This window comes from Oryctolagus cuniculus, chromosome 7 (genome assembly GCF_051225735.1).
Source record: "Oryctolagus cuniculus isolate XC-2025 breed Fujian yellow rabbit chromosome 7, ASM5122573v1, whole genome shotgun sequence".
Lineage (NCBI taxonomy): Eukaryota > Metazoa > Chordata > Mammalia > Lagomorpha > Leporidae > Oryctolagus > Oryctolagus cuniculus.
The window spans coordinates 43,823,673-43,848,889 of record NC_142873.1 but is presented as its reverse complement, the minus strand read 5'-3'; the positions used below and the strand labels follow the sequence as shown (position 1 = coordinate 43,848,889).

General features: G+C 56.9%; 2 protein-coding genes across 4 annotated transcripts; one reads left to right on the top strand and one right to left on the bottom strand.

The window, feature by feature from the left end:
• Positions 1-4,694: 4,694 nt before the first annotated feature.
• On the top strand, positions 4,695-15,122 carry HCN3 (hyperpolarization activated cyclic nucleotide gated potassium channel 3). Its single transcript, XM_002715422.6, has 8 exons — positions 4,695-5,232; positions 9,284-9,713; positions 10,598-10,759; positions 11,082-11,300; positions 11,652-11,798; positions 12,084-12,324; positions 13,038-13,202; positions 13,596-15,122. Exons 1-8 carry the CDS (start codon positions 4,955-4,957, stop codon positions 14,294-14,296), a joined length of 2,343 nt encoding a protein of 780 aa, XP_002715468.2. The 5' UTR covers positions 4,695-4,954; the 3' UTR covers positions 14,297-15,122.
• Positions 14,379-25,084, bottom strand: PKLR (pyruvate kinase L/R). Of its 3 annotated transcripts, none has more exons than XM_002715421.6 (11): positions 24,941-25,084; positions 23,840-24,022; positions 21,263-21,354; positions 21,031-21,162; positions 20,703-20,889; positions 20,086-20,356; positions 19,825-19,975; positions 19,451-19,603; positions 19,190-19,356; positions 16,921-17,102; positions 14,379-16,328 (listed from the first exon to the last, which is right to left on the bottom strand). In XM_002715421.6, exons 1-11 carry the CDS (start codon positions 25,038-25,040, stop codon positions 16,222-16,224), a joined length of 1,725 nt encoding a protein of 574 aa, XP_002715467.1. In that variant the 5' UTR covers positions 25,041-25,084; the 3' UTR covers positions 14,379-16,221. The 3 variants fall into 3 exon arrangements, with proteins under 3 accessions (XP_002715467.1, XP_089193084.1, XP_089193085.1); XM_089336958.1 differs by lacking the exon at positions 24,941-25,084 and adding an exon at positions 24,559-24,656; XM_089336959.1 differs by lacking the exon at positions 24,941-25,084 and adding an exon at positions 24,559-24,594 and having other exon boundaries at positions 23,840-23,951.
• Between the last annotated feature and the right edge of the window lie 133 nt (positions 25,085-25,217).

Below are 25,217 nucleotides of genomic sequence, written 5' to 3'. Positions count from 1 at the left end.
ATTGGGGATAGTCAGATGGAGATTACATCATTAACTAGAAGTGGTTTAGAAATGCCTTTACGTAGGAAAAGGAAAGGTAGGGGCCTGCTTTGTGGCCTAATTGCTGGCCTGCAACTCATGCGTCCCATATGGGCATCAGTTCCAGAGTCCCGGCTGCTCCACTTTTGATCCAGCTCTCTGCTAATGGCCTGGGATAGCGGTGGAGGATGACCCAAGTCCCAGGGCCCCTGCACCCTCGTGGGAGACCCGGAAGAAGCTCCTGGCTTCAGCCTGGCCCAGACCAGCTGTTGTGGCCATTTGGGGAGGAACCAGCATATGGAAGTCTGTCTGTCTGCCTGTCTCTCCTTCCCCACTCTGTAACTCAGGCTTTCAAATAAATAGAATAAATCTAGAAGAAGAAGAAAAAGGAATGATAATGAAGGAATTGATAAAGGAGAGATCTCACTCCATCATGAACAGTTTCCTAAATCATTCATTCATCCAACAAGCATTTGCTACATGTCCATTATGTATCCAGTATTGTACCAGGCATAAAGTTTTTTTTTATATTACTGAACTTTATGTACAAATCATTAGATTTCAAATATTTAATATAAAAATAAGCATTTCTAAACTGTTTCTTATTTCTGTACCATTCGAATGATTTATCATCTCACATTTCTTCAAATTCTGTTATCAAGGGTGCATATAGAAAAAGTTTTATTTGAAAGGCAGAGAGAGAGAGATCTTCTATCTGCTGATTCACACCCCAAGTGGCCGCAAAGGCCAGAGATGCACCAATATGAAGCCAGGAGCTTCTTCTGGGTCTCCCACGTGGGTGCAGCGGCCTAAGGACCTGGTGGAGCAGCTGGGACTCGAACCAGCGTACATATGGGACGCTGGCACTGCAGGCAGAGGCTTTACCCCCTATGCCAGAGCTCTGGCCCTAGCAGTAATGCTGTTAATGCTTCAAAGAAGACTAGCTCCACTTCCAAAAGCAGTAGAGGATGACCCAAGTCCTTGGGCCCCTGCACCTGCATGGGAGACCTGGAAGAAGTTCCCGGCTCCTGGCTTCAGATGGGCACAGCTCCGGCCGTTACGGCCAATTGGGGAGTGAACCAGTGGATAGAAGACCTAAGTAATTAATTAATTAATTAATTTTAAAAACAGAGCATTACTGCTTAAGAAATTACGTAAGCAATAATTCTGCACCTACATCTCCCCTAAAATAATCTAATTTTTTTTTAAATACGTGCACAGCTTTACCAAATTAAAGCCCAAGGGAAATGCACCAGATCCAATATCCAAAGGCAAAAATCAGTTTACTGGAACTCATCACTTGGAGAGTTTACCAGTCAAGGAGTCTGTAATGAAAGCTGCGGTTTCCCTCTTTCCTATTTTTTTTAATACAAAAAAATCAATGACTAAAAACTTAATACTGGGGGCCATTGCTATGGTGTAGCGGGCAAAGCTGCCCCTGCTGTGCCGGCATCCCATATGGGCACTGGTTCGAGTCCCAGCTGCTCCACTTCTGATCCAGCTCTCTGCTATGTCTTGGGAAAGCTGTGGAAGATGGCCCAAGTTCTTGGACCCTTGCACCCATGTGAGAGACCCTGAAGAAGCTCCAGACTCCTGGCTTTGGATCAGCCCAGCTCTGGCCATTGTGGCCATTTGGGAAGTGAACCAGCAAGCAAATGGAAGACACACACACCCCCGGCCTCTCTGTAACCCTGACTTTCAAATAAAAATAAATAAATAAATCTTTAAAAAAAAAAAAAGCTTTATACTGAATGACAAATCATTTCCACACTATTTTCCACACTATGTTAAACAGTCTTACAATTAAACACATCTTAAAAACAAAACCAGTATTTACATTCTATAAATTTCTGAAGACACCACTAGAAAGCTTATATATCCCTTCATTAAACAAAATAGGGAGGGGCTAGTGCCGTGGCACAGGGGGTGGGAGCATAGCTGCTTGCAGTGCCAACATCCCATATGGATGCAGGTTCGAGTCCCAGCTGCTCCTCTTCTGATTCAGCTCCCTGCTAATGCACCTGGGAAAGCAGTGGAAGATGCTCCAAGTCCTTGGGCCCCTGTACCCACCTGGAAGATCTGGAAGAAGATTCTGGCTTCAGACCAGCTCCGTTCCAGCTGTTGTGGTCATCTAGGGAATGAACCAGCAGATGGAAGTGCGATCTCTCTCTCTCTCTCTCTCTCTCTCACTCTTTCAAATAAATAATAACTCTTTCAAAAAATGAACAAAATAGGGAACTGCATCTGATGGTGGTGGAATGAAATTTTAAAATTAGCAGCAGCATTGATCCTTTATAAAGAATATGAAAATGAAATATCTTTAAGGATAATAAAGCAAAATGAAGTGATGTTACTCAACCACTGTGCTTGGAGTTGGAATAAAAACCTACTGGTGCTTATTAATCAGACATGAAGTTCTTGTTCTTCAGTGCTTCACAATCTAATGGGAAAGACAGACCTGTAAGCTGATAATGGCAGCCCTGTGACAAGAGCTGCTTATGGGAGCCCAAATTGTGGCATAGTGAGTAAAGCCACCACCTGCGATGCTGCTATCCCATATGGGCACCAGTTCTGCTCCTGACTGAGCCACTTCTTATCAAGCTCCCTGCTATGGCCTGTGAAATCAGTAGAAAATGGCCCAAGACCTTGGGCCGCTGCACCCACATGGGATATTCAAAGAAGCTCCTGGCTCTAGATTGGCTTAACTCCAGCCATTGGAGCTATTTGGGAAGTGAACCAGTGGATGGAAGATCTCTCTCTCTCTCTCTCTCTCTCTCTCTCTCCTTCTCTCTCTGTAACTCTGTCTTTCCAATAAATAAATAAACCTTTAAAAAAAAAAAAAAGAGTTGTTATAAGCAGTGGTATCCTGGCTGCTGTAAGACAGCTCTAGACCAGACCCCAGATGGGGAAGAGAGAGGATGTGCTTCGAGGAGTGGAGTTGTGGGGCACACTGGGTCAGCTGCATCTCCTATCAGAATGCTGATTTACTCCCCAGTTGGACACAATGACCAAAAGCTGCACCGATCCGAAGACAGGAGCCAGGAGCGTCTTTTGGGTCTCCCACGGGTTGCAGGGGCCCAAGGACTTGGGCCATCTTCTACTGCTTTCCCAGGCAATAGCAGAGAGCTGGTTCGGAAGTGGAGCAGCCAGGACTCGAACTGGTGCCCATATGGGATGCTGGTACTGCAGGCAGTGACTACCCACTATGCCAGAGCACTGGCCCCTCAAATAAACAATCTTAAAAAAAAGAAGGGAACTATTTGCAGGGCCATGTACACCACAGTAAGGAGCTTACACCTAATCTTATAGGAGATGGAGAAATTTGAAGGACTTTAACCTTAAAGTGATCGAGTTATATCTGGGTTTTAGAAAGGTAATTTGTCAGAGTGTGCAAAAAGAATTGGGCTTGGAGAGGTTGAAGAGTGTTTTGGAGGCTTCTGAAATAACTTAGATGAAAAATCCTGAAGGCCTGACATAGGGCAGTAGCAATAAGAAAAGAAGAGGAAGAGAATTGGGACCTTCAGGAACTTAGAGTACTCAGCGTTACACAGCGCTGCAACTTGCCCGTTCACTGGTTGTCCTCTGGCACCGATCAGCAGGGGCCTTGTGGCTAGACCTTTTATACTGATTTTTTTTTTTGACAGGTAGAGATATAGATAGTGAGAGAGAGAGAGAAAGGTCTTCCTTCCATTGGTTCACCCCCCAAATGGCCCCTACGGCCTGCACGCTGCGCCGATCCGAAGCCAGGAGCCAGGTGCTTCTTCCTGGTTTCCCATGCGGGTGCAGGGACTCAAGCACCTGGGCCATCCTCCACTGCTCTCCCAGGCCACAGCAGAGAGCTAGCCTGGAAGAGGGGCAACCGGGACTAGAACCCGGCGCCCATATGGGATGCCAGCGCCGCAGGAGGAGGATTAGCCAAGTGAGCCACGGCGCCGGTCCCTGTACTGATTAATTTTTTTAAAGATTTATTTATTTATTTGAAAGTCAGAGGTACACAGAGAGAGCAGGAAAGGCAGAGAGGTCTTCCATCCACTGGTTCACTCCCCAATTGGCTGCAACGGCCGATCGGAAGCCAGGAGCCAGGAGCCTCCTCTGGGTCTCCCACGCGGATGTAGGGGCCCAAGGGCTTGGGCCATCTTCCACTGTTTTTCCCAGGCCACAACAGAGTTGGATCGGAAATGGAGCAGCCTGGACCCGAACCGGTGCCCATATGGGACGCGGGCACTGGCTGCTTCGCCACAGAGCCGGCCTCTGTACCCATTTTTGTATCCTCAGCATCCACTCAGTGACGGTGAGTCTGAATTAGGAAATAAGTCCTTGCCGAAAGCATCCCGAAAGGAATCAGAACAGGCCTAGGAGAGTGCGGGGAGGAGATGACATCAGCGGGACAGAAGTCCACAGGCGAGGGGCGAGGACGGGAAGGAAGCATCTCAAAGGCCACCCTTTGTCCGCCCCCAGGCACGAGCCCTCCCGAGTCCCAGGAGCTGACCCGGACCCGGTTTTCCCGCCACTTGCGGGCGGCCCCGCCTCCTCGCTCTTAGTGGATAAAAGCCTTCAACCGTAGGCCACGCCCCCTCCTCTGCCCAGGCTGCGCGGCCCCGCCTCCTCCTCCCACGCCTGGAGGCCCGCCCCCGCGCGCAGGGCCACGCCCACCTCGCGTCCCTCCCGGACTCGGGCTTCCCTGGCCCCGCCCCGGCCGGCCGGCCCCGTCCGTGCGCGGCCCTCGCCAGGGGGCGCCGCGCAGCCCGGCCGCCGCTCGCCCGCCGGTCTGTCGCACACACCCCCTCCGCCCCGCGCGCCGGCGGCTCCCAGCCTACGACGCCGCCGCTCCGGCCCCGCGGGGCTGCACCGGCTCCTACTCTCGAGGGGCCGGGGTGGGGGGTCCCAGATGGCCGCGGCGGGGTCTAGGAGGCCAAGCGCTTAAGGAGCGGTCGTCATGGAGGCAGAGCAGCGGCCAGCTGCGGGGGCCGGCGAAGGGGCGACCCCTGGACTGGATGTGGCGCCGCCCGCTGCTCCAGCCCCTTCGACCGCGGCCTCAGGTCCGACCCCCGCGTCTGCGCCCGAGCCTAAGAGGAGGCAGCTCGGGACGCTGCTCCAGCCCACGGTCAACAAGTTCTCCCTTCGAGTGTTTGGCAGCCACAAAGCAGTGGAAATCGAGCAGGAGCGGGTGAAGTCAGCCGGGGCCTGGATCATCCACCCCTACAGCGACTTCCGGTACTGGGGGCCCGGCGGGGAGGGCAGGGGACCCCATCCTACCCCCCGGGGCAGAGACATTCGTGCCAGGCCCGCCCCACCCTCTCTGGCCCAGGGGTCCCCGAACGGAGAGGGAGAAGCACCTCCCCCAACCGAGCTTGGGAATTCTTGGTCAGGGTATCCCCGGCTGGAAGTCCTCCCAGACTTACGAGGCTGGGGACGCCGGGTTGGGGGAGGCAGACATCAGGGGATTTCCAGAGCTCTGGGTTTTCCATCCCTGAACCTGGGGCCCCATCTGGAACACAGGACTACCAGACTTTGGGACCCCTTTCTCCCTCCTGCAGTCCCGCTTGCCGGGGACCGGGGAAATTATGTCATATCGCGGTCAACCTGAGGAAGCCCAGCTCCGCTGTCTCCTTCCTCTCCTCTCACGCTCAGCACCTGCCTGGTTCAGCAGGACTGGCCACCAGGAGCGATGGAGACGTTGGAGTGCGGGGAGGGGGTGTCCAGACCCGAGCCCTGGCCGCTGTCCCTGGTGCTGAAGGCAGGGAGCGGTGGGGTAGGGCCTGGGCTCGGAGCGATTGAGGCAGCAAAGCACGGGCAGGACCACCGCCCAAGTGACTCCAGAGAGAAGGGACCAGGGTGGGGGTGGGGCCGTTTCCCAGTCCCCATCACGCTGTACCTCTACACCAAGGTCGCTAGGGGAGGAGAGCAGCCCTGTCCTTGGGGGGAGATGAAGGACAGCTTTTGGATGAGGCGGGGATGCGTGTAAAGCCTCTAATCCTGGAAGGGAAGAAACAGAAAGCAAGAGGTGTGAATCTGGAACCTGGATACGCAACTGGGGACCCAGACACTAGCTTGAATCCACAGACTTACACATTCCCCAAATGTGCCTCCTCCTCCCATTGTTCCTTCCACTCCTGTCATCCTGCCTTCTTCCCACCCTTCGGTGCACCATGTGTGGTCTCCTGTGGCTCTCCCAGCCCTCCCCCTGATGTCTGTCCAGAAGCCGTTTGTCCCCCTTACAGTGGCGCTGCTCCTCCGTCCTCCCTACTGCATCACCCGCCGGGCGTGTGACCGCCTGTGAGTCAGGCTGTGAAGATGCTCCTGTGGCTAGGCAAACCCTCCTCCCTTCCCCTCTCTCAGCATCTCCCAGGCCAGGATTTCTCCTCAGTGGCCCTGAGCGAGAGGCCGAGGGGTCAAGGGTTGGTTGCGCACGCACTGCATATAGTCCAGGGGACCTCCTGGAGGCCTGCACTTGAGGCCCAAGCTGAAAAGGGTGATTTTGCAGTCAGAGCCAGAAGGGGCTGGGTCCTATGCTGATACTGGGATTAGTTGTGTCCTAGAATTAAACCACCATTGGTAATTGAGTCCCTGAGATTATCCAGTGATTGTCTCTGAGGGAGGGTTTCACCCAGCTCCCTCCCACCCCCCCCCCACCCCCACACAGCTTCTGCCACAACAGTCCAGCTGTCCCCTGCCCATGCCTGCCTGGGCCCTGCCGGAGTCCTGGTGGCACACAGAGGTTGGAGGAGGAGACAGGTGCGGAGCAGCTGCTCCTCTGTGCAGCCCTGCCTGAGATTGTGGGAAGGGCAGGGGGCACCCCTGGAAAGTTCAGTTCCGATGCGAGGCAGAATGGTCCACACCGCCCTAGACATGGGTGAGCAATTCCAGTAAAGAGACAGGATCCATGGGTCTGACTATCAGGAAGGAGGAGGGGGCGGGAAGGCTGGGGAGGGTGTGAGGAGCCAGAAATGGGCAGAGAGCTGGAGGTGGGAGAAGCGGCAACCCTTTCAGAAATCCGGGGAGGAAGAGGGGGTGAGTCATAACAGCAGCCAGGGCTGCTCAGCACTGTCACGTCCATTGTCTCGGAGCTTTGCCAGCAGCCCTGTGAGGTCAGTACAGGGCACTCTCTTGTTTGTTTGTTTGTTGTGGGGTTTTTTCCCCTTAAAATTTTTATTGAAAGGTGAGAGAGAGAGAGAGAGAGAGAGAGAGAGAGAGAGAGAGAAATCTCCCATCTGCTGGTTCATCCTCCAAATGCCCTCAACAGATGGAGTCAGGCCCAGCCAAAGCCAGGATCTCTGAACTCAATTGAGGTGTCCTACATGGGTGGCAGAGACCCACCTGCTTGGGTCATTACCTGCTGACTCCCAGGGTCCACATAAGTTGGAATGGGGAGCACACTGAACCCAGGCACATGATGTGGAATATGGGATTCCCAGGCAGCATCTCGACTAATCACCGTATTAAGTGCCCACCCTGTTTTTAAATTTTGAAAAGCTATTTAAGGGGGAAGCATTAGCCTAGCACTTACAATGCCTGTGTACCGTATTGGAGCACCCGGGTGTGATATCCAGCTCAGGCTGTTGATCCCAGCTTCTTGCTAATGCAAACTCTGGGAGGCAGCAGCGATGGCTCAAGTAATTGGATTCCTGCCACTTGCAAGGGAGACCTGGATGGGGTTCCAGGCTCTTGACCTGGTCCAGTCCTGGCCTTTGCAGGCATTTGGGGAGTGAATCAGCCGGTATGAGCTCTCTCTCACTTGGTTTCTGTCTGTCTGTCTGTCTGTCTCTCTCTCTTTATATGTGTGTTTCTCAAAATTACATACATATTTTTAAAACCCTATATTACAAATAATATTTTTTTTGACAGGCAGAGTTAGACAGTGAGAGAGACAGAGAGAAAGGTCTTCCTTCTGTTGGTTCACCCCTCAAACGGCCACCACAGCTGGCGCTGCGCCGATCCGAAGCCAGGAGCCTGGTGCTTCCTCCTAGTCTCCCATGCGGGTTCAGGGCCCAAGCACTTGGGCCATCCTCCACTGCCTTCCTGGGTCACAGCAGAGAGCTGGACTGGAAGAGGAGCAACCGGGACAAAATCCGGTGCCCCGACCAGGACTAGAACCCAGAGTGCCGGCACCGCAGGCGGAGGATTAGCCTAGTGAGCCGTGGCGCCAACCACAAAAATATTTAATGATAATATAGATTGTGAGTTTGTGTCATTGTAAAGCAAACTCATTTAACAACTGTGTCAGTCAAGAGACACAATGTTGGGGCCAGTGCTATGGTGTAGCGGATGAAGCTGCCGCTTCCAGTGCCAGCATCCCATATGGGTGCCGGTTTGAGTCCCGGCTGCTCCACTCCAATCCAGCTCTCTGCTGTGGCCTGGGAAAGCAGTAGAGGATGGCCCAACTGTCTGGGCTCCTGTACCCGCATGGGAGACCCAGAGGAAGCTCCTGGCTCCTGGCTTGGGATTGACACAGCTCCAGCCGTTGGGGCCAATTAGGGAGTGAACCAGCGGATGGAAGACCCCCCTCCCCCACCCCCGCCTCTCCTTCTCTCTCTGTGTAACTCTGACTTTCAAATAAATAAATAAATCTTTTTTTTTTTTTTAAAAGAGAGACGCAATGTTGCTGGCACCTCTTACTGAGCCCTTCTAGTGCTTTTCCAAACTCATCATTCTAATTTTTGTGGTACTAATTTCTTTACTTTTTAAATAGTTTACAACTTTTGTATAAATCCTGCAACAACGTATATAGTCTAGTTTTGCCTATTTTTGAACTCTGCTTAAATGGACTCATCCATATGTGTCCTTATGTTTCTTGCTTCTTTTGCTCAATGTTAAATTTGGAAGATTGATCTGCACCACTGAACATAGCTGTAGTTAGGTGGTTTCATGATTGCGTGGTGTTTCAGGTCACAAATATTTCAAAGGGGTTTTACCTACTTCTCTTATGTATCTATATTTTTCTACTAGTGGACATTTTGGTTGCTGACAGATTTAATGCTGCTATAAACATTCCCTTACATAAATTCCTGGAGTATATGTTTTCATTGAGTGTGTATATTCCTGGGGATGGAATTGCTAGTTTGCAGAAACTGCAAGTATTTAACTTTGTTAGATAATGATGAACTGTTTTCCCAAATCATGGTCCCCATTCACACCCCTACCCGCTGCAAATTGTCCTTGCAGTATGGAATTCTAGTACGGAATTGTATTGCCTACTCCTGGCCGGGGTCAGTCTGGTGGCTGGTACAGTGTCAGCTGGTCTTACTCCCGTCCCCTCCCTCCTCAGGTTTTACTGGGATCTGATCATGCTGCTGCTGATGGTGGGGAACCTCATCATCCTGCCCGTGGGCATCACCTTCTTCAAGGAGGAGAACTCCCCACCCTGGATCGTCTTCAATGTCCTCTCCGACACCTTCTTTCTGCTGGACCTGGTGCTCAACTTTCGGACGGGCATCGTGGTGGAGGAGGGCGCTGAGATCCTGCTCGCACCACGGGCCATCCGCACCCGCTACCTGCGCACCTGGTTCCTGGTCGACCTCATCTCCTCCATCCCCGTGGATTACATCTTCCTGGTGGTGGAACTGGAGCCGCGGCTGGATGCTGAGGTCTACAAAACGGCTCGGGCCCTGCGCATCGTCCGCTTCACTAAGATCCTCAGCCTGCTGCGGCTGCTCCGCCTCTCCCGCCTCATCCGCTACATACACCAGTGGGAGGAGGTGGGGCGGGGAGGTGGGCAGGGGGGCTCTCGCAGACTCCTCCTGGCCGGGAAGGCCCTAGGGGTGGGACTCCTGGAGAGTTTCTGGGGTAGGGCAGGTGGGTGGCACATCCGTGGGGGAGCTCTCTCCAAAGCTTGGGGGTAGGGGAGAAGCAGAGATAGAACAAGGGTTCATGGGCTGGGGCCTGGGGTAGGGATGGTGGTACAGGAAGTTGGTGCATGGCCATTGGACCAAGACCTTAGGGCCAGCTGGACGCCGGGTGAAAGCTGGGCTGCGGAAGAGTTGAGCTTCAGCTCCAGGGCCCCAGGTTCAGTGGTGCAGTATGGGCTCCATAATCTCATTGCCTGCAGCCAGGTCCCCGTTTTCTTATTTACTCTATGAGACTGAGTTTCCTCTTGCATGAAATGAGAATGCTAAATCGATTTATTTGTGACAAGGCTGTAAGGATTAAAGGATTTAATATATGTGCAGCATTCAGAGGAGTATCTAGCACACAGTAAGCTCTCAGTAAATTCACTGTTGTTATTAGAAGGGAAAAAGCGCTACTGGCAGTAATCCTGAGGCCTACGCCATGGAGATGTCTCCTGTCATCCAGGCCACACCTGGGCCGCTGTTGCAGGAGACCTCTGTGTCTCTGCTGTGACACTTACTGGGATTCTAGGCACGTGACTGGCCCCAGTTTTCCGATTAGCAATACCACCTACTCTGTGTTGGCTCTACCTGTGGCCTGGAAAACTCTGTACCAGTGAACAGTAGCTGCATTTTTCCCTTCATGGGGGCTGGGCCGAGGGAGACATCCCAAGAGAGAATTTGCAAGGCTGGGAATGGAGGAAGAGCAGCAGGGAGGGTTCCTGTCCACAGCAGCCCCTCCTCGGACTCCTCAGATCTTTCACATGACCTATGACCTGGCCAGCGCTGTGGTTCGCATCTTCAACCTCATTGGGATGATGCTGCTGCTGTGTCACTGGGATGGCTGTCTCCAGTTCCTGGTCCCCATGCTGCAGGACTTCCCTCCCGACTGCTGGGTGTCCATCAACCGCATGGTGGTGAGAAGTCCCCAGAGCTCCACCTCTCCAGGGCCTTCTAAGTCCTCTTCCGCCTGAGGAGCAGGGGTGGCCCGGGGGAGCAGGAAGTGGGAGAGGAGGCAGGAGTGAGGAGGGAAGACGAGGGAAGGAGACTTGGAAGGAGGGAGCAGGCAAGGAGGGAGGTCAGGGCAGAAACCAAGGCCCCCTCTTGCCTCAGGGTCTCCAGAACTCAACTTCAGAGCCCCTGGGAGAAGGTCTGGTGTAGAAGGGGGCAGGCAGAAGGACTGACAGAGAAAAAGGGGCAGGCAGAGAATGAGGCTGTGCAATACGCTCTGCCCCCCAGAACCACTCGTGGGGCCGCCAGTATTCCCACGCCCTGTTCAAGGCCATGAGCCACATGCTGTGCATTGGCTACGGGCAGCAGGCACCCGTAGGCATGCCCGACGTCTGGCTCACCATGCTCAGCATGATCGTGGGCGCCACGTGCTACGCCATGTTCATCGGTCACGCCACCGCCCTCATCCAGTCCCTGGACTCTTCCCGGCGTCAATACCAGGAAAAGGTCAGCAGGGACCGAAGAGGGCAGGGGTGGGTGTGGAGGGCTGCCGGAGACTGGGTAGCTTGACCTGAGGCTTATTCTGATGATGCCCCTGTTGGGTCTCTTGTGTCCCGTCCTGCCCTGTGTCCACTTGCTCCATGGCCTTGTGTGTGCCTTGTCCTTCTTTGGGCCTCTACCCCTGTCCTTGGACTCCCCCTCTGCCCATCTCTGGGTTTCCCTGTGATTTCTGTGTGTCTCCCATTATCCTCATCTCCTCCATGGCTCCGCCACCTTCCACATGCACCCCCCTTTCCCGTTCTGGCCCCACACCTCTGTCTGTGTCCTGTGCCCTCTGGCAATGGGCCGGCCCTCCAGTACAAGCAGGTGGAGCAGTACATGTCCTTCCACAAGCTGCCGGCCGACACCCGGCAGCGCATCCATGAATACTACGAGCACCGCTACCAGGGCAAGATGTTCGACGAGGAGAGCATCCTAGGAGAGCTGAGCGAGCCGCTACGGGAGGTGGGCTGGCCTGCGCCCCAAGGAGGGCTCTGGGGGGCTGCCTGGGGTAGAGGCCATTGGCCAGCAGTTCCTGTAGGGATAGAGGCTGGTGGAGGGCCCCATGGGGAATCTCGGTATTGGGGGGCCTTCCAGGGATCTCTGCTGGGGAGGTGCCCTGGGCCCGTGGCAGCACCCCGTCCTTTGGCAGATCACGACGCCAGGGGTAGGGTTTCTGGGGCAGGTGAGCTTGAGGGGGCATCTTGGGACAGGGGCACAGCCTGCCTGACAGGCCCGTCCCCTGCTCAGGAGATCATTAACTTCACCTGCCGGGGCCTGGTGGCCCACATGCCGCTGTTTGCCCACGCCGACCCCAGCTTCGTCACCGCGGTGCTCACCAAGCTGCGCTTCGAGGTCTTCCAGCCAGGGGACCTCGTGGTGCGGGAGGGCTCCGTGGGCAGGAAGATGTACTTCATCCAGCACGGGCTGCTCAGCGTGCTGGCGCGCGGCGCCCGGGACACCCGCCTCACGGACGGATCCTACTTTGGAGGTCAGTAGGTCTCCGGGGGAGAGGGGTCGGGGGGATCAGAAGCAGAGGAGAGAGGGCAACTGGTCCCCAGGATCAGGGTCCCTACCTGGCCCTGCTGCAGAATCGCAGAGCTCCAGCCCCTTCCTGGACCCACTCAGAAAGGAACTCTGGGCCATAGCTTTAAAAAGCTTCTCAGGAGACTCCAGTGCCCAGCCAGGGTGGCAAGTAGTGGCTAGAGGCCCATTTTTAGAACCTGGAGCAGTGAAATCTGCAGAGCCCAGAGGCAAGAAAAAGACAGGAATGAAGCAGGGTGCCCCCCCCAGCTCCCCAGGCCCCCCAGCCACACGACCATCAGCACTGCACTTGGCTGCTTTTCTCCTCCTGGGCTGCCCTTGCTATTCTTTCACAGTGGTAGAGGGGAGGCAGAGTGAGGTGCCCAGGCTCACCCCCGGGGACAGAACAGTGGGGCCGGGGCGGGATAGCTGGGAGTGTGGGGGTCGACCAGACTTGCCTGTTGGTGGATTTGAATTTGGAGAGTGGGAGAAGGACAGCCAGCATAACCCAGAAATTGTGCCAGTCAGGAGAGAGACAATGCTTGCAGCTGTTAAGGACTCTGGGGTAATGGGTGCTCATTAGTTTCTCCCAAGCCTGGGGAGGCCCTTGAGGGAGCTGGGTCAGCCGTGCAATGGGGAGCTCTGAGGTCAGGGTCCTGAGCCTCCTTGCAATCTCCACAGAGATCTGCCTCCTGACTCGGGGCCGGCGCACGGCCAGCGTGCGGGCTGACACCTACTGCCGCCTCTACTCACTCAGCGTGGACCACTTCAACGCCGTGCTCGAGGAGTTTCCCATGATGCGCCGGGCCTTCGAGACTGTGGCCATGGACCGGCTGCGCCGCATCGGTGAGGCCTGTCCACCTTGTCTGCCTTGGGTCCCGGCTGTGCCCTTGCACAGGCTTCAGAGGGAGGAGCCCAGGCTGCAGAGCCCCAGTGTCACACCCCAGCGCACCTGCCCCGGGCAGGTCTTCCAGCACCGCCGCACTGCCCTGCTCTCTCAGCATGCCGCACCCCTGGGACTAAGTCCCGGGCCCTGAGCCTTGCTTCCCCCACTGCCAGTCCCTGCCTCTCTGACACACGCCCTCTTCCCCCATCCCCTTAGCCACACCCCCGTGCACCTGACTCCTCTCCCCACTTCCGCCACATCCCCATCCCTTGACCCCATCCCTCTCTTTGAGGTCCACCCTCCTTCTTGGATTCCTTCTCTACCCTTAACTCCTCCCCCGGGGCACCTCGTAGGCAAGAAGAATTCCATCCTGCAGCGGAAGCGCACCGAGCCAAGTCCGGGCAGCAGTGGTGGCATCATGGAGCAGCACTTGGTGCAACACGACAGGGACATGGCTCGGGGTGTCCAGGGCCTGGCCCCGGGCACAGGAGCTCAGCTCAGCGGAAAGCCAGTGCTGTGGGAGCCCCTGGTGCACGCACCCCTGCAGGCAGCCGCCGTGACCTCCAGCGTGGCCATCGCCCTGACTCACCAGAGGGGCCCTCTGCCCCTCTCCCCCGACTCCCCAGCTGCCCTCCTTGCACGCTCGGCTCGGCGCTCAGTAGGCTCCCTGGCCTCCCCGCTGGTGCCTGTCCGAGCTGGCCCTCTGCTGGCCCGAGGACCCTGGGCATCCACCTCCCGCCTGCCTGCCCCTCCTGCCCGAACCCTCCATGCCAGCCTGTCACGGGCAGGGCGCTCCCAGGTCTCTCTGCTGGGCCCTCCCCCAGGGGGAGGTGGACGTTGGCTGGGACCTCGGGGCCGCCCACTCTCAGCCTCCCAACCTTCTCTGCCTCAGCGGGCAACAGGGGATGGCTCTCCCGGGCGCAAGGGCTCAGGAAGTGACCGCCTGCCCCCCTCGGGGCTCCTGGCCAAGCCTCCAGGGTCAGCCCAGCCCCCCAGGCCACCAGTGCCTGAGCCAGCCACCCCCCGGGGCCCCCAGCTCCCTGCCAACATGTGAAATTCCGGGGTACACGGGCCTTAGCTCTCGGGGTGGTGCAGTAGTGTGTGCCTGAGGGCAAACGCCTCTTGGCACGGGCCGAGGGGCCCTGAACCACTGCCCCGTGGAGATGTCCCCCTTCCACCATGATGTCCTCCGTGTCCTCAGCTCGAGCCCCCTGCAGCTGTCTGACGTGTTAACCTGTACCCCCCTCCTCATCGTTCTGAGTGCCTGCCCCAGCTCTGTGTGTCTCCACTGCCAAGTAGAAGTGACTTGAAGCCCTCTGATGAGGGGATTCCCCCAGCTGTGGTCCTGCCAGGCGCAGGCCCAGGCCCAGGCCCCTACCTTCAGTAAGCACAAGTACTTGCCACCGCCGTCACTGCCAAGTAACCAGTCATTCTGTTTCCCTGCCAGTGACCCTGAAGGTCCTGCCTGGCACAGTTCCGTCCTCTGTCCCCCCAGCACAGCCAGTTAACTGTGCCCCACTGTGGCCAGCACACGTCTTGGGTGCTGAGTGTGGGGATCTCCCCTTTGCCCTCTCACTGCCACCTGGGACCTCCCTGTCTACGCCTCTAAGCTTGTCTGCTCCCAAGCTCTCTGCCGTCCGTCTCTGTAGCAGACCCGTGTTTCTGTAAGCTGGGGCCACCTCTTCCCTGTGCCCCCTGCTCCTGTGGTGGCCCCCTTAAAGCTAAGAGGTAGCTGGCACCTCCTTAGTGCGCCAGCCTGGATCCCCCCCGGTGGGGGGCAAGTGGCTGCATCCTTAGGTGATGTTTTTTCTTCCTTCTTATTTATTACTTATTTATTTATTTATTCAGTCATTAATTTATTTACTTATTTGCTAATTTGATTTATTGTCTGTTCATTTTGTCTACCCATTCCTTTACCTGCCCCTGCCCTCCCCACCTGGTAGCAATACTTGAACCCCCTCCCTCCCTGGGTAAGGGCAGGAGGGCTGGCCCCAGGGTGGGAGGAGGACTGTTTGTATCTTTAGGGTTTGTTTTAGCTGGCACCTCTGCCTTCTCAGGGATGAGAGTAACCCCTCACTCCTCTCCTGTCCCCTCTCCTGCTCTGCCACACTGACGACTGTGTGGCCAGAACCCGAAACCCTTTGTCCTCCCGGAGGGCGTTCTGGGGCCTTTAGTGTGGGGGAGAAGTTTTATAATTGCTCCCCATCAGTTAGGTTTAAAAAGAAAACAGAGACACTCGTTTTGGCTCCTGGTGTGTGTGCGGGAATATGGTGGGCGTGAAGGTATCCCTGGGTACAGGAGGGGACAGCAGGGCGTTGGACCCAACGGGGCATGAGGTGGCCATGACAGCAGCCAGGGGAGCAGTGTGCAAGCCCCACACAGAGGCCAAGGTCAGCCTGCCGGGCTTGCAGTCTCCTCTGGCATCCATCCGCCCAGTGTCCCCTGCAGTGTGGCGCTTTGAAGTCACAGTTAGTTACCACGAAAGGGCAGCCTGCCCTTGTGAGGCCGTCAGGAGGAGGGGTCCCTGTCTCGGGAGATGCCCAGACTATCATGAGGGCCACGCATGAGAACATGGGTGGGAACTATTTTTAAGTAGTGGTTCTATGGAGACAGTGGACAAGACTGCCCTGGCTTCTCTCTCCCCCGCCCGCAGGGACAGGAAGCCTAGGGGGATAGAATTAAGCAGCCAAGCTGGGATTAAAGGCTTAGTGCATCTTAGGACCCAACTGAGCGGATTGGATGCCCAGAGCACAGCTGGTGCTGCTGGGTGGCCGGTGCGGAATTGGAGGCAGACTTCGGGGGCCTGTGTGACACGGAAAGGGGGAAGGGCACCCAGGAGTGGGGCTGGATGGCAGGTAGGGCGGGCAGGGCTTGAGGAAAACAGAGACAGGGCTGTGGGAGGCGGGCAGGCTGGAGGGAGCGAGTGAGGGGGCAGACCAGGGCGCAGGCGTGGCTGGGGTCTGAGGAGGGAGGGGCGCCTCAGGATACGCTCAGCACCCGCATGATGTTGGTATAGCCGGAGCCAGGTCGCCAACCAGTCACCACAATCACCAGGTCCCCGACACGGAGGAAGCCACGGAGCTTTCCTGGAGGACGGAGAGAAGATGAGGGCCCCAGGCCAACGCCAGGAGAGCCAGCCACCTGCCGCGGCCACCTCAAGCGCTCCACGGAGGAACCGGGAGGCTGAGCCAAGTGTCTGGCGTGTCCCACCAGCGGCGCGGCAGAGAACGTGACCCGTGAGGTATACGGAAGCTGTGCTGCGACCGTGGGCTGGCATGGGCCGTGCTGTTGCTAAGCAGCAAGCCCGGCCCCCTGAGTAGCTGATAGGAGAGGTCAGGGAGGAGCTTGCACAACCGGCGGTCGGATTTTAGTTCCGGCTTGGGCACTAGGTCCTCCCTCACCCTCTCACCTCCTGCTCCCCACGCGACCCCTGGCTCTAGCCCCCTGAAGGAGCAGCGGCTGACAGCAGGGTGACATCTGGAGGATGGCCTTGTCCTCTCTCTCCCTTTCCTCTTCCTTTGGAGTGACCCCCTCCCCTCTTGGAGCCTGAGATCCTTCCTAGGGGAAAAAATCTGGGGCCAGAGTTCGGAGGCAAGCCTCGTTGAGTAGGTGTGGGGGACTGGGTCGAGGACCTGGCCAACGCCGGGCCTGGGAGGAAGGAAGAGCTGGGCGGCTTACCACTTTCTATGCCAAACTGTACCCGGCGGTCTACATCGTCCGCCCAGACGGCTTCCGGGGGCTCCCGGTACAGCAAGGGGAAGACTCCTCGGCACAGGTGGACCTGACGTGCGGCCTGGGCAGAGCGCGTGACAGCGATGACCGCAGCCCGAGGTCGGTACCGAGACAGGAGCTGGGCTGAGCTAAGGGAGGCAGAAAGGTCAGCTCTAGATGTTACCAACAAGCGGTTGTGATGTTGGGTCTTTTCTGTCTGCTTTTTCTCACCCATGACCCCTTCCCACAATGCAAAGACATGAGACTACAAAGATATATCAAATGAGACAGGGAGAAACCTCTTTAAGGAAAAAAAAATGGCGCAGGTATTTGGCCTGGTGATAAGACACCAGTTGGGACACCAACATCCCATATTGGAGCGACTGGGTTTAATTTCTGATTTTGCACTTTTCCATTAAACAATTTATTAATTATGGGGCTGGCGCTGTGGCATGGCAAGTAAAGCCACTACCTCTAGTGCCTGCATCCCATATGGGCGCCAGTTTGAGTCCTGGCTGCTCCTCTTCCCATCCAGTCCCCTGCTAATGCACCTGGGAAGACAGTGAAGGATGGTCCAAGTCCTTGGGACCCTGCACCCATGTAAGAGACTTGGAAGAAGCTCCTGGCTCCTGGCTTCAGATCAGCCCAGCCCTGGCCATTGCAGCCATTTGGGGAGTGAACCAGCTGATGGAAGATCTCGCGCTCTCTGTCTCTCTCTCTCTCTCTCTCTGTAACTCTGCCTTTCAAATATATAAATCTTTAAAAATTATTAATTTCATTTTATTTGAAAGGTAGAGAGAGAGAATCTTCTAGCCATTGGATCACTCCCCAGATGCCCACAACAAACAGGGCTGGGCCAGGCCAAAGCCAGGAACCTGGAACCTAAGTACTTGAGCCATCATCTGCTGCCTCCCAGGGTGCGCATTAGCAGGAAGCTGGAATGGAAGCCGAGCCAGGACTTGAACCAGGCACTCTGAAACTTGAACCAGGCACACCAGTATGGGATGAGGGGATCCTAAACAGTGACCTTTTTTTTTTTAAAGACATTTATTTATTTGAAAGGCAGAGTGAAAGAAGGAGAAGGAGACACAGAGATCTTCCATTTACTGGTTAACTTCCCAAATGCCTGCAACAGCCAGGGTTGGCTAGGCTGAAGGCAGGATCCAGGAACTCCATCCGGGTCTCCCACATTAGTGGCTGGTGCCCAAGCACTTGTGCTGTCTTCCACTGCTTTTTCAGGTGCATTAGTAAGAAGCTGGTGGTGAGCTGAGCAGCCAGACTCAAACTGGCACTGTGATACAGGATGCAGGCATTACAAGCTGCCCCTTAACTTGCTGCACCAAACACCCACCCCTGGCTCTGGTTCTGATCCCAGCTTCCTGCTAAGAAAAATAAATAAACAAAAATATTTTAAAATAGCTCATTAGGGGTGGGTGTTGTGCTGCAGCCAGTTAAGCCCCTGCCAAGAATGCCCGTTTCCCATATAGGAGTGCTGGTTTGAGTCCTGGCTGCCCATCAGGCTTCCCCCTAACAGACCTGGGGAGCAGCAGCAGATGGTCCAGCACTTGGACCAGGAAGTCAGCCACCCACATGGGAGACCCAGATGGAGTTCCTGGCTCCTGCCTTCAGCCTGGCCCATCCTGGACTGTTGTGGGCATTTGGGAAGTGAACCGGCCGATAGAAGATCTCTCTCCCTCTCTGTCTCTCCTTTTTTCTCTATCACTCTGCATTTCAAATAAATAAATCTTTGAAAGAACAAATAAAATAGGTTGTTAAGAAAGCCATCTTGGAATCTACATTTAAACAGTAGTTAATTTACACACAGAAGTAATGTTTCTTGTTAATCCTCACAACCCCATGAGGAACACACGTGAACAGAAGAACACAGCGGGCTTGCTGAGCCCAGGTGACTTCCGCAGGGTCTCAGAGCAAAAACTTGAACTCAGCTCTCCCGGACTGTTCCACGCCACCTTGGCCTTGTGAGGCTCTGTGGCTAAACAGGTTTCCTCTGAGTTTTAGGAGCCCAAACAGGCAATGCACCTGTTGACGCCACCATCACTGTCCAGCCCTCCAGGGCTCACTGACAGGATTCGTGGTGCCTTGCAAGACCAGCCTCTCCTGGCCTCCAGCTTTCTCCCTTTCCCCAGGATGGAATGCTTTCTCCCTGGTGACTGGACAATGCCCAGCCCACCCCTGTCCCAAAGTCTGCGCCTGCGCAGTCCCAGGGTCCCCTCACCGGCCAGTTGTGGTCAGCACGATGATGGCGGCAGCACAGCACTTGAAGGAAGCCTCCACAGCGCCAATGGCGGTGACCTCCGTGGGATCGCGGCTCAGGGGTGCGGCGCGGCGCAGCTCCTCAAACAGCTGCCGGTGGTACACGGCGGCCTCTGCCTCCCGGGCAATCTGCAGGCACCAGGAAGTCAGGCCGGGCAGGGTCACCGGGGCCCGGAGGGAGTTTGGTTCCCTGGCCCGTTTGCTTCTCAGTCGAATCCCCTACCGCGTGCTGCATCTTTACAGCCTCCACGGGGAACTTGCCCTTGGCGGTCTCCCCAGACAGCATGATGCAGTCGGCCCCATCCAGCACGGCGTTGGCCACATCGCTCGTCTCTGCCCGCGTTGGCCGGGGCTTGGTGATCATGCTCTCCAGCATCTGGGGGACACCACGGACGTCACAGCGATTGGGAACCCTGGCCAAGCAACCCCTCTAAGTGCCCTGGAAACTAGGGTCAGTCACACAGTGACCGATTTGTTCCTTCATCTGCAAACGGGGGTCCCGGCTCTCTCCCTCACTCTGGGGTGGATGAGTGTGCTCTGGATTGCAGGCATGGGCATCCCCTCTCTGCTGTCCCCCAACCCGGGGCTCCCGCAGACCTGTGTGGCACAGACAACCGGCTTGCCTGCCAGGTTGCAGCGCCCGATCATCATCTTCTGAGCCAGGAAAACCTTCTCGGCTGGGATCTCGATGCCCAGGTCCCCCCGCGCCACCATGATGCCGTCGCTCACCTCCAGGATTTCATCAAGCCTAGAGGGAGTCAGGGCTGGGTCAGAGCCACGAGATGCCAAGGAGGAGAGGGGCGGGGGGGCCGGGGGGGGACGGCAGAGGGCCTGAGGGGACCAAGGATCAAAGCTCACTTCTTCACGCCTTCGTGATTCTCGATTTTGCTGATAATCTTGATGCCTTGCCCTTTTGGCCCCAGAGCAGCACGAACGGCAGCCACGTCGCTGGCTTTCCGCACAAAAGAGGCAAAAATGATGTCCACGTCGTGCTCCACCCCGAACCGCAGGTCCTCGACGTCTTGTTCGGACAGCCCGGGCAGGTCCACCTCAGCGCCTGGCAAGTTCACACCCTTCCGGCTGCCCAGGACGCCGCCGTTCTCCACCTGGGTCACCAGCCCCTCGGGGGCTGCGGGCACGGAGGGAATCAACTTCCGTCAGGCTTTGAGGCGGGGTCGCAGGCCCCCGAAGAGGGATCATCGGGTTCGGACGCCCATGAAGTCAGGAACCAGGTTCGATTGGGCTTCCCGCCCTTGTTCGGGGCCCCTGCCGCAGTGAATGGGCCATCGGTGGCCACGTGCGAAAGAAATGACTAAGGCGCAAGGCCAGCCCCGACCCAGGGTGAGCGCAGGAGGCGCTGCTGGGGACCTTTGGGCGGGCGGAAGGACGGGTGGCCAGGGGAAGGTGTGCTCGGCCCATGGCGGGCGAAGGCGCCCAGCGCTGGGGCGTGGTCGGGGCAGGAGGCACGCGCGCACCGATTTTCTGCACCACCAGCGAGATGAGCCCGTCGTCAATGTAGATGCGGCCCCCCACCGGCACGACCCGGGTGATGTTGACGTAGTCCACCCACACGGTGCTCGCGTCCCCCCGCGTCCGGAACGCCGGGTCCACGGTCACCAGCACCTGGGAGCCCTTCACCAGCTCCACCTCCGACTCCGGGCCCTGGGGGCGCAGCGGGCCGAGACCTGAGCAGGAGCCTCGCGTGCCAGCGCGGCCCCGCCCCGTGCTCCGCCCCCGATCCCCGGCCCCGCCCTGCCGCCGGTTCCACGCCAGGGCCCTGCGGGCCGCAGCCCTGCTTCTCACCCCCTGCAAGATGCCGGTTCGGATCTCTGGTCCCTTGGTGTCCAGAGCGATGGCCACGGGCCGGTAGCCGAAAGGAGAAGTTGCAAAGCTCTCCACCGCCTCCCGGATGTTAGCGATGGACTCCGCATGGTACTGGGGGCGGGAGCCGACCACAACTTTCAGGGGGAGGTGGCCTCCTATTGCCGGCCCCGCCCCCAACCTCCTCCTCCCCCGTCCTGGCTTCGCCGCGCACCTCATGGGAGCCGTGGGAGAAGTTGAGTCGCGCAATGTTCATCCCGGCTTTGATCATGTCCTTGAGGCGCTCCACTGAGCGAGACGCAGGCCCTGGAACCGGAGCTGGCACTCACACAAGTTTCCCGCCAAACCCGTCTACCCCCAGGCCTCCCCACGTCCCAGGAGTCCGGTTACCTGTCCTTCATTCCCGGCCGCTACCCCTGCTCACAGGGCGCAATTGCCTTTCCTTCTGCAGCCCCTGGGGAGGCAGCATTGTGGGCCTCTCGGAGGGGGTGTCCCCAGCAACTGTTGGGGGTAAAAGTACCGCAGCCTGGGAGTAACCCAGGGCCCGAGGGGGTGTGGCAGAGGGCTGTGTGCCGGGCACTGAGCTTCAGTGCGGAGAGCCGCAAGCTGAGTTCGGGCCTCTTCCTGCGCTGCTGGTGGGGCAGCCGTGCAGCTGTGGGAGTTGGCTAATGCTGAGGCCAGTCCTCTCGCCGCCGCTGGGCGGCCTGCTCTGCCTGGACACCCCGCCGGCTCCGCCAGCCACTCGGGCCCTCCGACCTTTGCTGCCCGCCCGTTACCGGATCGGTCCCAACCACATGGAAACCTGCTGTTCGTTTTCACCAGAAAGTCTCTTAATTTCACGTTCCCTTGCAGCTCTAGTCCCAGTTTTATTTATTTGAAAGGCAGAGCCAGGTGGGGCGAGGGGGAGACACAGAGACCTTTCAGCCTCTGGTCCACTCCCCGAATGACCGCATTCTACCTCCACTGCTCTGGTGAACTTCTCTGGTCTCACGTCTTGAAATAACATCTTTATGCAGGCAGTTCCCAAAGCTCTGGCTCCAACCCAGACCTTTCTCCTGAGCCCAGAGCTATGCACCTGACCGCCCACTCTGTATCACGCTTGCATCTCCAAAATGCATCACAAACTCAGCATGTCCCACCGTGCTCTGCATCTCCTCCCGAAGCTTTCCCCCGGCCTTCCCCGTCCTCACACTGAAAACCTTGGCGCCAGCCTTGGCTCCCTTCTTCCTCACCCATACCCCATCCACGTCCAGTCCACCAGGACACCCTAGCAGCTCTCCCTTCAAACTGCACTCGGAATCTGACCACTTCTCACCACCTCCGCTGCCACCACCTGGGCTGAGCCAGAAATAGTGCAGCAGCAGCTTCTGTCCTTGCCCTCGCCCCGCCCCCCATCTATTTTCAATCCAGCAGCCAGGGCGGTTCTTTTAGAATGTAAGTCAGAGCTTATGCTCGCCCTGTACAAAACTCTGCAGCAGGACTCCATTTCACTCGGAGGAAAACCCAACGCGAATTCTAAAAGTGGCCTGCAGAGCCGTTTGGAGGGGGATGGCCTTTGATGCAGTGGTTAACACGTTGATATGCCTGGTTTCAGTTCCAGCTATTCCACTTCTAGCCAGCTTCCTGCTGGCTAGAAGGCCCAGTGCTTGGGCCTCTGCACCTACATGCACACCCTGGGAGACAGCAGACAAGTGCTTGGGTCCCTCCTGTCCACGTGGGAGACCTTGGTGGAGTTCCTGGCTCCTGACTTCAGCCTGGCTCATCCTGGCTGCTTGGGAATTTGCAGAGTGAGCCACTGTAGAACAGATCTCTCTTTCTCTCTTCCCTCCACCCCCCAGCCTTCAGATAAAATGAGATGAAGCACATACATTTTTAAAAGGCTGCGCGTGCTCGCCCCTTCCCCCACAGTGTCTTCATGGGTGCCACTCTTCCCCATAATGATGTCCAGCTCCTCTGGCCTCCTTGACACTTCCCTCTGTGTGGAACTCTCTCCCCCCAGATACCTGCATGGTTTGTTCTCTCATCTCCTTCAAGTCTTTGCTCAGGTCTCATTTTCCCAATAAGGGCAACCTTGACCGCCTATTTAGAGGCCACAACCTGGGGCCAGCACTGTGATGTAGTAGGTGATGTAGGTGAAGCCTCCACCTGCAGAGCTGGCATCCCACATGGGCGCTGGTTTGAGTCACCATCCAGCTCCCTGCTGATGGTCTGCGAAAGCAGTGGAGAACGGACCTAGTGCTTGGGCCTCTGCACCTACATGGGAGGCTAGGAAGAAGTGCCTGGCTTCTGGCTTCAGAGTGAATCAGCAGATGGAAGACTTGCTCTCTCTCTCTCTCCCTCCCTCTCTCTGTAACTCTGCTTCTCAAATAAACAAATAAATCTTTAAAAAAAGAAAGGGGGGGGCTGCAACCTACCTCCTCCTTCCCCCAACACCTCCAAAGCCCCTTACCATGCTCTATTTTTTTCTTTTTCTCATAACATCACTTTCTACATATTAAATGTTTTACTTACTGCTTCATTATTTATTGTTTATCACTAATTGTTCCACCCACCTACACTGTCAGTTCCTCAAGTGAGCAGTTATGTGTGTGCATGCATGTGTGTGCACACCCATGCATGTGTGTGTGTGTGTGTGTGTTTCACTGATCTACCCTCAGGGTCCCAAGCCTTGTGTACCCCATGCTCCACCCACGTCTGTAGAATGAATGGCCAGGCAACCATGAAGAAGTCTCCCAGCAGGAAAGGGATGAGGCAGTGCCTGGAGTGGCTCTGGGGTGAGGGTCGTGCTTACCGATGGTGGCGATGATGCTGGTACTGCGGGCGGCCACGGGCTCCGAGTCGATGTCCAGCAGGCACAGGTGTTCCAGGAAGGTGTCTGCCATGGCCGCCGGCAGCTGCTGCTGCTGGAAGAAGGCGGTGCCCAGCTCCTGGGTGAGCTGTGCCACACTGGCCCGACGCAGGTACCCTGCTGGCCCTGGGGGGGAGTGTGTGTGAGGAGGCTCAGGGGTTGCGAGGCGCCCTCCCTTCCTCCTACGCTTCCCTCCCTGCACCCCCTCTGGCCCTTCCCTCAGCACTGCAGTGTGGGTTGAGCGGCTCTGGTGAGCCGGGCAGCACAGGTGCATTGTAGCACTGACCAACAGGCATCCTGCCAGGCAGTCACTGTGAAACGCTTGGCAGTCATGCCCATTTTACAGATAAGCCAACCGAGGCTGAGAAGCATGGAGTAGATTGCCCAAGATCGTATGGTTTCTGGCTCCACATCTAAGTCTGACTGTAGGCTGAGGGTATTGACCATGCAGCTATGCCACCCCCTGAACTCCAGACTTCTCGCCCCTCAGCCCCTGCCTCTGCACAGCCTCAGCCCTCTCCACGTCTAAGCCCACAGGGGCCCCCATCATCCAGTTCCCCTCCCAAGGTCTCCATTTGCTTCCTTCCAAGGCCGGGAATTGCTGCACACCATTCCCGGAGCTTGCCCAGCCCAGCCCAGTGGAGCCCCGCTCCCAGGCACACCTTCCATGCCACTGCACGCCTACCAGTCTCTGCGAGTCTGCTCCCCAGAGTGGGGCTGTCGGAGCTGGGCTGGGGACCAGGCCTGGGGACTAGTTAATGTGTCACCAGTATCTCTGCTGCCACTGGGAGCCCTGTAGCCAGGGGCCAGAGTCCAGCAACCACGGGAGTGCCCCATGGTACCCATGCTGCAGCCTCCCCTCTGGCTCGCCCATGAGGCCTGACCAAGAGGCCCAGACCAGGGTCCATAATTTACCACAGGGGAGACATGAGCACTGGTGCCCCGCAGTGTCCCACAGCAGGGGGGGGACCCCCACCCTCCACCCCACTCCTGATCTCCACCCTCACTTCCCCCTTGGCTTCCAGCCTCCAGCCTGCCCCTTACCTCCTGGAGCCCCAGTCAGGAAGGACTTTGTCAAGTCTTTCTGGGACTTAGAGACCCATGACCAGAGCTGCGGGGGTGGCGTGTTCTCCTGGACTGACATGTTCCCAGTGTGGGACTGGGGCTGGCAGATCCGTGTAACAGGAGAGCTCTCGAGACAAAACTGCTGGCCTTATCTAAGGGAGCCAGAGAATAGCACAGGGGCACACCCAGCAGGCCACCCCGTCCCCACACACAGTCCCTCCCCCAGATCTGCTGGCTGGCCGCCCCCCGCCTCTGG

Coding starts and splice junctions, on each gene's coding strand:
- HCN3 (XM_002715422.6), top strand. CDS start 4,955: ATGGAGGCAGAGCAGCGGCCAGCTGCGGGGGCCGGCGAAGGGGCGACC. Junction 9,714..10,597: donor ACATACACCAGTGGGAGGAG/GTGGGGCGGGGA, acceptor CGGACTCCTCAG/ATCTTTCACATGACCTATGA. Junction 11,799..12,083: donor TGAGCGAGCCGCTACGGGAG/GTGGGCTGGCCT, acceptor TCCCCTGCTCAG/GAGATCATTAACTTCACCTG.
- PKLR (XM_002715421.6), bottom strand. CDS start 25,040: ATGTCAGTCCAGGAGAACACGCCACCCCCGCAGCTCTGGTCATGGGTC. Junction 19,357..19,450: donor CTGTAAAGATGCAGCACGCG/GTAGGGGATTCG, acceptor TGGTGCCTGCAG/ATTGCCCGGGAGGCAGAGGC. Junction 17,103..19,189: donor GTGCTGACCACAACTGGCCG/GTGAGGGGACCC, acceptor TGCCTCCCTTAG/CTCAGCCCAGCTCCTGTCTC.